This window comes from Salminus brasiliensis, chromosome 8 (assembly GCF_030463535.1).
Source record: "Salminus brasiliensis chromosome 8, fSalBra1.hap2, whole genome shotgun sequence".
Classification (NCBI taxonomy): domain Eukaryota; kingdom Metazoa; phylum Chordata; class Actinopteri; order Characiformes; family Bryconidae; genus Salminus; species Salminus brasiliensis.
Genome location: NC_132885.1, coordinates 34,885,056 through 34,897,688, shown reverse-complemented (window position 1 = coordinate 34,897,688; position 12,633 = coordinate 34,885,056). Strand labels below are relative to the sequence as shown.

The window sequence follows — 12,633 nt, the reverse complement described above, 5'->3', positions numbered from 1 at the left end:
GCTAGTGTGGTTGTAATTCCTAAATGGTTAATACAATACTTGTTAAATCCCTCAAATTAAAGCTAAACACCAGTGTGGTGGTGTACAGACATAAATTATGTCACCGTCCAAATACTTAAGGGCATCACTGTGCATTCTAAATTCTGCAATGGCCAAGACCAAGTATTTTGTTTTTTCTATAAACTTAAGCGTTTGCGTTTTGGCACAAAAGACGAATCTAAGACAATAAACTTATTTTTCCTAATATTTACATCTAGATGTGTTAAACAACTTAAATGATTAACACATGCCCAACAGGTGCTTCCTGATGCTTAAATGTGTTAGCTAGTTTGACAGTTTAAGATTGTTTTAAAAAGATATGTTTCATATGTGAATACTGCATTGTTCTAAAAGATAAACTAACATAAAGACCAGAGGCTCGTCTTTGACAAAATAGTACATTTTTAAGCTGACAAAACAGGGGGAAACTATCATGGTCATTGTAGAAGCATTAGGAATACCCAATACAACCAAGTAGAAGTACAAGAATTACTGAACAAGAAAGAAACAACAGGTTTGCTAACAACACACTTTAAACAGGACAACCAATTAAAACATATGGAGTTAATTTTGTGCCAAACATTTTATGTAAAATAATAAAACCTGCAAGCCAAATGTTTAAATCAAAATGAAAAAGTATATGTTGTAAAAGCAAAATTTAAAAATACATTAAACATGTACAATTTAAATATACCTGACTATTACTCTTTGAAGTTATGTAATACTCATTTTGGTTTGTATTGTGTCTGTCTGTGCTTTCATTGGTTCTTTTTTTTTTTTAATATTTTGTTCCTTTTCCTTATTTTGCTACCGAGTTTTGGCCCATTTTAACGAAGCGGTGGCTTCAAGGAGAAGGCGTTCATTTTGAACCTCTATTGGTCAAGTCTTTTTGAAGTGTCTGAAACCTCTGAAACCTCTGAAACCTCGCAACGCCTACACCGCCTTCTTTGCGTGTCGTGCGTTCTCTAACATGGCGGAACGAACGGGTACACAGCAGCAGAAAAACTGCAATTCTGAATTTAAATTTGACAATACTGTAAGTAATTGCTGAATTGTTTGCAGATGCATTGTCTTATAGCTCATGCCTAAGTGTTTCACTCTAGTTTAAGTTTAAACGGCTCACATTAGGTAGGTGTGTTAAAGGTTGTAGTCACGTTAATAATAATAATTCATTTTCTTGTTCATTTTGAATGGGCGCGTTTGCTCATATCACTAATCAAACACGGAATTTCGTAATGAGAAATACTATTGTGTACACCTACATTTTTCTCTCCACTGACCATATAGGTTCACTTCGTAGTTTGTAATTACAGTGATCACGTATTTGCATGGGGGATCATCTCTGCACAACCGTGACATGGGATTGGCGTGTTTGTATGTGGAAGTAAGCAGTATTGCTGCAACTTCCAAACACTACGCACACGCACTTTCCACTCTATTGTCGCATCGAGTTCGTTGGTCCACTTTGTAACCTATATGTTTAATTATAGACTAATAGCTCGGCAGGGACAAAACTACAGCAGCACTGCTATATGATACACTACGCGCCTGCCACTATCATGTCAGTGTCACTGCTGAGTTGAGAATCTACGTACCTGCTTTGTCTTGTGGCGGTCCTGGGCATTGATAAAGTGGGTAAAGGCTATCAGAAAGACCACCGTCTGTAATTATAAACTACAATTTGCAGCTATAAGGTCAGTGGATCTCATAATTTAAGTGGCTACGACCAATAATCCTTACTAATAACCACCTCAGCATCTACAACCAATTTAGCAATTAGCCACAATACTACTGTAAAATGCAGAAATGTTAGAATGTTAGAATGTTAGGCGTCATGGGCGTGGCTAGGGTTTTAGACGCGGTGTCAGAGCACCCGTCATTCCAAAATCAGTTGCTCATGAGAGATTCGAGATGAACGTCTTTTTCACCCACGTAAATAAAATGTCTCAGAGAATAAGAAGAGAAAAATAATATTTTGACAGCAGAAAGTTAGAGGTCATACTACAATATGCAAGCCAAACAGCAGTAAGAATCAGAAGGTCAGTTTGGAATTTGCAAATAGAAGACACAAATGTTAAACCTCTACCAAAGCAATGGTAAGGCCAATGTGCGGAGAAAGAAAGAATCCACTCATGATCCAAAGCAGCAAATCAGTCATGCACATGTCTTTGCCATGTTTGAACACATCTAGAAGTAAATATCTGGAACTAAAAACTAAAATTGTGATCTCAGAGTGTGACATAAAAATGAAAAATGTAAATCAAACGTATGCAATTATGAAGTAATGTTGCCTCGGGTGACATCTTACCTGTATAAAGTGTGAGATTTCATCTTGTGAAGCTGGACACTGGCCATCTTGCTAATCGCAAGGCGACATGAATTATGAGTTCGAGCAGGGCATGATAGTGTGTGCCAGTTAAATGGGACATTCCATTGTGTGGGCAGTTTACATTCCTCAATACACAGTGTCATGTGTGTACCAGGAATACATCACAGAATGCATTAACACCCACAGTGGACTGCTCAGTGGCCACCATGGGTGGTTTATGATGATCGTGATTGGCAGCGTCTGGCTACAATTGTACATAAAAACAGACAACTCTGACAGAAGCTTTCATTTGATATGAGAACAGAACACCAGAGTGCCTCTGTTAAAACCATACAACTAGACACACCGTGTCACTTCAGCTCATTAGGTTGCTAACTGGTCCCTGGAGAACTGGCAACATGTGCCATCGTCTAAAGTGTCACAGTACCAATCATTTTAAGCACAGACCACATAAAGCTAACTGGACATGTAGCACCACACGTTCTGATGAATGGTGAGGCCTGCACATCAAGTATTTATGGAATGTGGTGGAAAGAACCATTCGTACATGAGATCCTGCACCTACATATACTACCGAGTTGTGGGTGGCTGTCCAGATGACATGGTTCAACATCCCTCTAGACGTTTTCTTTTCACTTGTGAAATCAATGGCAAATTAAGTTGCTGCACTTCGCTGGGCTTGAGGGGGTCCAACACAATACTAGTTTCTGTCCCATGTCTATTGGCATGTCAATGTATATTTAAATGTACAGTGCATGCAAAATGTGTTACTGTTACTGTGAAGAGCTAAGCAAGTAAAAAGGAACCTGATTTCCAAAAGACAAAGTTCAAGATGATTTCTTTAATAAAAAGGTTTTATTTTATTTTAAGATTTTTTATTATTTACAGTTTAAACATAACAAAAAGGAAAATGACCTGCTGCAAATGTTTGGGCACCCTGCATAGAGGTGTGTTGTTTTTTGTAATTGTAATTCTGCACCCTTTTTTCTCCAAGCACTTGTATCTAAGTGGCCAAAACGTTCTACTGTAATATTATCATTCCACAGTGATAAATCAGTCCTAATGCTATATTTTGAATTGACAATGTAGAAAAGCTTCCTCTGATGATCAAAATTGATTCAGATCTATCATTTGACCAACATATCTTATATTACTAAGACAGCTTTACTACATATTTGGAACATTAACAAACTAAGAAATGCTTTATCTATGTATGATGCAGAAACATTTGTACATGCTTTTATTACCTTACCTTATTACCATACCTTAATGCAGGCACCTCAGTAAACTAATTCAAAATGCTCTAGCCAGGGGTACCAGGGCCCTGCATTAGCTTCCAGTTAAATTCTGTTTTTATTAATAGAAAATTCTGCTTTTAACATGCAGCTCTACACAGCCTGCAAGATCTCATTTTGTATTATGAATCTTCGCAATTACTTCGATCACAGAGTGCTGGCTTCTTACTAGTTCCCAGAATTCAAAAAGCTTCAGTAGTTACACTCTGATAATGTTCACATTCGCTGTACATCATAAATCCAAATTCAATTCTATGTCTGTACCTTTTCAGAGTTAATGACTGCCCACTTATCCAATGGAGGGCTAACCACTGGGCTCCACTGCTACTGCATCAGCTGCCCACCCTCCTGCCCTTTCTATCTGCCTAATGACTACGTTGAAGTTTACATAGACTCAAACTATTTGCTATTATCATTATTATTACCACCAGTACTTTCATCAGTTTACCATGATTATATCAGCACACCTGAGCATAAGAACAGTCTAATGTGGTGGTATTAACAGTCATTAACTATATATTGTTAAAAGACTCACCGCTGGGGTCCCCTCTATCTGTGTCAGACCAGGCTCCCCCACCACCCGTGCAAGACCAGCTGCACACCCTCCTGCCACTGCTACCTGTCTAATGACCTTGTTATAATCTACATGGACTCTTAACTATCTGACACTACTAATAGTACCACCATTACCTATCATTACTCTCATTACTCTTCCCATCACTGCTATGATTCCATTAGGTTATAGTACACCATGATTATAATAGACTTATTAAGATTATGTTGCACACCTAAGCAGTACAATGGTGTTAATGGTTCTGTGACTTTTATCAATAATTTATAAATAGATGGGTCCCCCTTGTGAGTCTTGATTCCTCACAATGTTTCTTTCTCCAGCTCTGAGGGAGTTTTTCCTTGCCATTGTTTGCCTTTGGCTTGCTCACTGGGGGGCTTAAGTTTTTCTGTCTTCTTGATTTCGTGTTATTTTACTGATTACTGATTCTGTAAAGCCGCTTTGTGACAACAGTTGTAAAAAGTCCTATACAAATAAATTTGATTTTATTTGATTTGGTACGGTTTCCCAGGGGTTCTTCCTCCAGCTCTTAAGTAATTTAATTGCTGGCACAATGACATTTGAGTCAGAGTATTTATAAAGCTTTGAAATTTGCATTACCTAATAATGACTATAAACATTCCCATAGACGTCACCCCAAAAAAGCTATTTAATAAAAGAGATTTTGGTAAACATTATCTGAGAACTCAAATATCCTGGGGTGCCCAAACATTTGCTTGATGCTTCTTTCTTTTTCTGTTAGTGTAAAATTGCACAAAACAAATTACATACACCATCATACAGTTGCTTAAAAACTTAAAACTAAAACTTTAAAACTAAAAAGTATTCATCTTTTAGGGAAAGGAAATGTATTTTGTAGATCAAACATTTCCATATTTAACTACTATATTTCAATATATGCTTTAGGTAAAAATAATTTGCTATATTTTAATGGTATGAGTAGGTCTGGGCTAATGTTTTTGTTTAATTATGTAAATGTTATTGTAGTATTACAAAAGTACCTGTATGCTGTCCTGCACGTCATTGGCACAAATGGGAAATACACTGATTTTAGAATCACATTAAGCCTTTGGCCTCACATTGGTTCCTAATTTGTGGGGAAGAACTCAAAATGCAAACTTAAAACTCAGCACAAGTGTCTAAAAGTTAATAAAAAGGTGCCTTGATTCATTTCACATTTCAAAGCCTTCATCCATCTTCACCCACATTTCCCTTAAACATACTCACTCGTCACACATTGTGGGATGAGTGTGCTTGGTAAGTCAGAGACAAATGCTGTTGGTCATTAAGAGCTAATGGTTTTCGGGGAGAACCATTTGTCGTGTCACCACAAGTTGCACATAGCACCCCACCACCAAAAATGCTAAAAATAGCAGAGGCAAAGCCAATGTACACACACAGGCCGACCCCATAGTTCATCCCACTGGTGGAAAACAGATCATAGGCACTGTTAATTATATTGATGATTGTCCAGCACACAGTAATGAGGCAGAAAAGGCCACCAGAGACAAAACAGACTCCTCCAGTCATAGCAAGAACATCCTTGGAGCGTGATTGGTGAAGGCAACGGGTGCACTTCATCCCAATAGCAGAGATAATGGTGCCAATGGTAGAGATAGCAGAGGAAAGCACCATGAGGGCCCGGGCAACCTGCAAATCCTGGGGCAAAGAAAGCATTGACCGATTTACCTCACATTGGTAGATGCCAGTGGTGTGGCTAACACACTCCATCCACAAGCCTTTCATGTATGATGTGGCAGTGATAAGGTTGGAGGTGAAGTAGGCCGTATGTCGCCAATGAGGGAGTGCCGTGGCTACCAGTGTTCCAGTCAACCCCAGAAGACCCATGAAGTATGCCAAGAGTTGAGCTGCCATGCTAGCTGTTGCTGCCATTTAAAGGTTTAGAGACTTAAATGAAGATAAACAATATAAAATAGACACTTAAGTGGTGTTATAAATACTGCCAGCTTCAAAAGTATTCCCAAAATTAGAGTTCCTTGTTGATCAGGCTTGTCCCCGTCACTGCCTGCATGTGAGTGTGACTAATGTGGCCAGCTTTGTGTCCTCTTGTGAATGCTTAACAGCTTCCCCTTTACAGCTACACAAACCCTGAAGGGTAAGGGAAAAATAGAACATTTAAACACAAATAGAAAATATTTTTGGACACACTGCTCTACAAAAAACATAGATAATAACAGATGCAGTTATTCAGTGGTTGTTTCTAACAGCATAGTCTAATACATCTAATACATTTTGTTTCACCTAAAACACATTTCAACATTCAGCTCCCTCAACTCTTACTATTAACATAAGCCAGAATCATGCTAGAATGGTATCGTAAAAATGTTCCTAAAAGGTTTATTAAGAATAGTGCTATTCATGTGCTAGTGATATTCATTATTTTCTATATAACTGCCTACAAATGGTTTTCTACCAATCCAAAAAGCACTTTAAAAAAAGAACAAAACACTGTAAGGATATATAGGACCACTGCCTTTCTTAAAGAACCCTTGAAAAGGTTTTTTAAAAGGTGTGTATTCATTCCAGTCAAGAAAACTAAATGCTTTATTCGGTTACCTCAAGATTTACCACTGATTCATAGGCCTTCAGTTTTGTTTAGGTGCTTCACAGAACAGAATCAAAAAGATTCTGTGGCTTGTCTTGATCATTTCAGAGCTGACCTGTCTTGTGCTTTTGGGTCAGCAGAGGCATGGAGGGCATGGAGACTTTACTGTGCAAACTAAAACCTCAGTGCCTGCTGCCACCAAATCTTGTTTGTCTTGTTCAGTCACTTGAGGGTTTTTGACCACCTGCCTTTTTTGGCAGCTGGTGATGGTTTCCTCTTTTTACTAGGTAGTGTAGTCTGTGTTCCATTAATGTTGACCTTGCGGACTATGCTTTCAACTGTACCTCTAACATTTTGTGCCTTTGCCATCTGTTTGTATCATATTCCTTGTTTGTGCAAGGCAATGATCTTTTCATTGAATTTGCCATACAGCTTTCTTGCCATATTTCTAACATACCAGTCAACAAACCCCTAGTACAGGTATTTGATGCGTTTTGTCTCAAGCACATCTGATGCAACTAATGATGCCCTTGGCCTGCAAATATGCGCTCTAATGAGGGATTGAACAATTCTGAAACTACAGTAGTCTGTTGATCTATTTAAAATTGTTCTTGTTTGATTGGTTTATCGCAAACAGCTGAAAGTTTGGACATTTTGTTAATGAACCTAATTTGCAGTTTTAATTGCAGCTGTATATGTCGCAAGCATAGATGATATTCATATTGGAAAGGTTAATAGAATGAATTGAAAAGCAATCTATACTGAAGTGTACAAATGACGTTCAAAAGGAGAATTTGCAGTGTAATCTGCTGATACTAGTACTAGGTCAAAAGGTCACTATTGCATACAGTTTTTTAAGCATTACTGAAATATTGCATATTTACTAACATTGCATATTAAAGTGTTATTTATTAATTTATTACAGTAATAGCTGAGAGAAAAGTATAGAGCTAAATGTAGTTTAATGTAGTTGAAACCCCACCATGCCTAGATCATCAAACTCTTGCCTAACTCTATTTTTCCAAATTGATTTATATAGTGTGATGACTGAAGCATACATTTTGCATGACAATCAGCAGCACCAAAGATGTGTTAAATAAATGTATGAACATTCACTAAATGTACAGTAGGGTTTAATATCCAGACCATCAGGATATTTCAGAGCCCTTGCAAGTTCTTCCCTCAAATGTTGAGACTGCATTCTTGTTTTGGGTGTTGAAGCCTTATGCTGTGAAAGTCTCAATACAAGCCTTGCAGTGAAAGACAGAACACAAATATCCTATTGTGTCCAGCTGAAAAGATGGCAGAACAGAAAGGCTTGTGTTCAAGACATGGAATGAATTGTAAATGAGAAGTAGTTCTAATGCTTCCGCTAATGCATTGTAAATTTTACTGTTCCTAAATTACTCAAACAATAGTTGAATCCAAACAAGACCAAATATGTTCAATTAACAATTAAGACCGAATTGAATTTGTAGAAAGACACAAAATCTTACCTGAAATCCTTTGCTCAAAAAGGATGTAAATACAACTGGCCCACCTCTCAATGTTTCAACTGCACAGTGCAGCCACTTCTCTGGCTGTGGTCAGTGCAGAGCACTTTCCGCCTGCCTTTGCATATAAACAGGTCATTGTACTGGCTGTGTGCAGTGCTTCGTTAGCACATCACTTACAGGCATTTCCTGAGTTGTCACGATCAGCTGGATGAAGTACGCCAACATGGTAATGACTGAAACAAAGGACCTGTTCCACAGGCCCAGGCACAAAGACCTAACAATGCAGGTCACTGCCCTGTACCAAACAATGCTGTACTGCTTAGATTGTCTTAAGATGTGTTTCCAGGTTTTTTTCCTTTCTCCAAATAGTGCGGAGTAACATAGTATGTATAGTATGGTAACATACTGATTGTGTGCTCACAGGTGTACCATGCTTTCAACTGACACTTTCTACAAGAAATATATTTAGTAATTATAACTATAATTATAGAACTGTAGAAAGTGATATTGCATACTATCACAGGACACTAAATTTTATTTAAAAAATAATAATGCTGACTGGATCATAAATGACCATAGCACCAGGAGACATAGGAAAGGAGGTGCCTATCTGATAGATTTTAAAACATAGGTGATCAGGTTTTTGTGTATTATTTCACTTGTAACATTTTGGTTGTGGCAGGCAGGGACTTTATAAGGGCTAAAGCAATACTTGTCAGGACAGGCAGAGGTCAGGAGACAGGCAGGCAAGTATAAGTGATTTCACAAAGAACATGCCAAACTGAGGTGCTTAAGAGGAGTCCTTATCAGTCCTATAATGAACAGCACTTGTGTGCTGGAGATAAGCCTCAGGTAATGGGCAGAGCTTAGCATTGGAGCACATAACTTGTGAGAACTGTGATCACAAGACCAGCAGAGGGAGACCTTACACTTGATATGTACTGGGTGAGTAGTGTATGCGGAAAGGGGATGGGCTGGGCCCTATGTGCAACCACAATTTTAAAGTGCAGGATTTTGTCATTATCCTGTAATATTTCACTTGATACATAGTAGAACAAGTGAGTACTGTTAATAGGGCAGTTAACAACAAGTTAAAGAGTGGGAAATGGTAACCCTCCAAACTGGAATGAGGTGGTTGGTGTGGCGCAACAGATAACACCACTACCTGCCACTGGGTTACATCACCATGTGGGAGACCAGGGTTTGATTCCCGGTCTGGGTGACTATGCTGCGCTACACCAATAAGAGTCCCTGGGCAAGACTCCTAACACTACATTGGCCCTCCTCTGTAACATGAGTAACCTTGTAAGTCGCTCTGGATAAGAGCGTCAGCTAAATGCCATAAATGTACAGGATGTGTTTTGGCGTGCAAAAGTAGTCTTATTGCGAGGGCCTACTGGCATGACGTATCAAGTATATAAAAGTGCACCAGATGTCTTGAGGTTTTTATGACAGACATGGCTATAGTGTGGAAAAAAGGGATTATCCCAAAGGTGGGATAAAGGTCAGAGGGTTTACTCATTCCAAAAGAGGAGGATTCTGTGACTATAGTGCAGTTTTGTCCTATACGTTTGCTTAATGTTAAGGGTAAGCTTTTCTTTAATGTGCTGGCACAGGTCTTGCAGCATACCTGAAAGCTTAAAAACTAATTGATACTTCAGTGCAAAAGGCAGGGATTTCAGGTTTTCTGACCACTACCTAATCATGTTTGAAGTAGTCTCAAACCACGATATCCACCTGCTGCCTCACTTTATTAGGAAACTCACCATTACAAACAACAGCTAGTGCATTCATTAATAACTTTCCAGATTTAACCATCTCATCCTTTAGATCTTGAGCATGTAACAGATGATCTGCTGACTGTGCTCCACACTTGCAGCAACTAAGATCAAACTAATTAGGGAGAAAAAGCTAGCACCTTGGTATAACAACCATGCGTATACACTAAAAACAGATCACGCATAGCAATGAACGTCAGTGGTGACATTCAAAATTAGAATCTCTCAAGGGTCAATCCTGGGCCTGCGACTATTTACTGTTTAAATGCTGCCGCTGGACAAAATAATCCATAACCATAAGACCATTGCTTCTAGCTTTACAAGCTTTACAATTTTCTTTTGCTTAATCCAGAAAAATACAGAGGGCTAATTTATTAATCAAAAATGCAAATATTGCTGTAAATTTAGCACTGTTAAAAACCCAGGAGTTGATTTTGACTCTGTCCTCTCATTTGATGCACACATCTGCTATGTAGTTAAAACAACCTTTTTCCACCTACATAATATTGCCAAACTGCACAGTATATAGATCACAATTGAATTGCTGTAATGCCCTTCTGTTTGGAAGTTCAAGCAAATCATAGTTTTAGTAATCATAATCTAGTTCAAAATGCAGCTGCTAGAGTTTCTCTCGTCCCTGCACTGGTTACCAGTTCAATTCCACATTGATTATAAAACATTCCCTCTGACTTGGACATCACTGAACAGTTTGTCCCCACAATATCTTGGTGAACGTCCTAAATCATACAACCCATCATGTACACTTTGTTCGCAGGACGCTGTCCTTCAACAGCTGCCCTGTTCTGGGGTCTTGCATTGATTTATCCTCACCTCACTGCATGACTATACTTGTGACTGTTTATCTGCATGGACTTTATCATCTCACTCACATTTTTAACTTATATGGCCTGACTGTACATTTACTTTTTTTTCTTTGATTCAGCATTGTTGTTTTTTTGTTTTACTTATTATTGTGCTATCCCTCAAGTTCCTCTCAAAGTTTCTTCTAGTAGATCCAAGGGAGTTTTTCCTTGTCACTGATGCCACTAGTATGCTCAAAAGAGGCTCGGACTTGGATCTCTGTAAAGCTGCTTTGTGACAACATTTGTTGTGAAAAGTGCTATATAAATACATTTAAATTGAACTGAATTGAAAGGCCCAGATGCTCAACCTCACCACATTAACATATAAAACATACATGCATGGAAGCACAATCATATTTATGCACACATACTCAGAAATGACCAGGAATGCATGCGCGCGCGCACACACACACACACACACACACACACACACACACACACACAGTATGAACATGGTCGGGATGTTGGATGATGGCCAGCCCAATTCATCCCTAAAGTACTGGATGGAGCACATCCGCCCTCTGGTAAGCCCATCTATTGACCCTCTCCAGTTTGCCTACCAGCCTGGCATCTTCTACACAGAGCTCTTTCCCACCTGGAGAAGCCTAGGAGCACAAACTGGATGCTTGACTATCTCACCAACCAACCACAGTATGTGAGGGCATGGGACTGTGTCTCTGATATGGTGGTCAGCAGCACAGGGGCCCCTCAAGGAATGGTCTTGGCACCGTTCCTCTTCACACTGTACACTGCTGATTTCATGTACAGCTCACCTGTCACCTCACGAAGTTCTCTGATGACTCTGCAATCGTCTGCCTCATAACTAACTCATTCAGGACTTTGTGGACTGGTGTCTGCAGAACCACCTTCAGATAAACACAGGAAAGAGCAAAGAACTGGTGGTGGATTTCCATAGGTGCAGACCCCCCTCTCTATCAGTGAACATCCAGGGTATAGACATGGAGAGAGTGGACTCTTATAAATACCTGGGTGTTCATCTAAACAACAAACTGGACTGGTCAGTTAACACTGCTGCACTCTACAAGAAGGGTCAGAGCAGACTCTATCTAAGGAGTGAAGTGCACTATCTGCTAAGTTATACCCACGACTCTCGTTCCAGCTAGGCGACCCGCTGCCACGCAGCATTTCCAGCTCTTGCCAAGTAGCTGGTTCCCCAGCTATACCCCTGGTCTGAGGTCTGTTTGTTTTCACCCACTTGTTTGCCATGTTCTGGTTGTGTTGATCACGGTGTTCACGTTTATGTCTTTTAGCTGCTGCATCTGGTACCCCCTGCCACCTGTCTCAGACCATCTGTCTGTCCTTCTGCCACTGCTACCTGCCTAATGACCATGTTAAAACTGACATGGACGCTTATCTGACACTATTATTATTATTACCACCTATTGCTATTATTAATCAATTTGGTTAACTGGTTGATTAAGTTACTAATTACTATGTTTTAATAAATTAAATAGTATAACCAGTATGTTTATGTTTTTTTACTTTACTTTTGTGGGTGGGGTGTTAGAAATCCAGCATACAAGAGGCAGATTCAAGAGTCAGGAAACTGAATCTTTAGCGTTGGAGTTTTATTCACGCGCAGACAGGATGAAGGTGAGGACAAAGAAAAGGAGTTTAGGGAGGGGTAGGAGGGATGAAGGTGAGGGTACTTGGAGTATCAACATCAGGGAATATT

At 39.2% G+C, this 12,633-nt stretch overlaps 1 protein-coding gene across 1 annotated transcript; it reads right to left on the bottom strand.

The window, feature by feature from the left end:
• Positions 1–5,176: 5,176 nt before the first annotated feature.
• Positions 5,177–6,203, bottom strand: LOC140560722 (claudin-14-like). The gene has a single exon (XM_072685236.1). The coding sequence runs from the start codon at positions 6,125–6,127 to the stop codon at positions 5,465–5,467; it is 663 nt and encodes a 220-aa protein (XP_072541337.1). The 5' UTR covers positions 6,128–6,203; the 3' UTR covers positions 5,177–5,464.
• Between the last annotated feature and the right edge of the window lie 6,430 nt (positions 6,204–12,633).

What these genes read in the sequence shown, in the direction of transcription:
- LOC140560722 (XM_072685236.1), bottom strand. Translation starts at nt 6,127, where the DNA reads ATGGCAGCAACAGCTAGCATGGCAGCTCAACTCTTGGCATACTTCATG.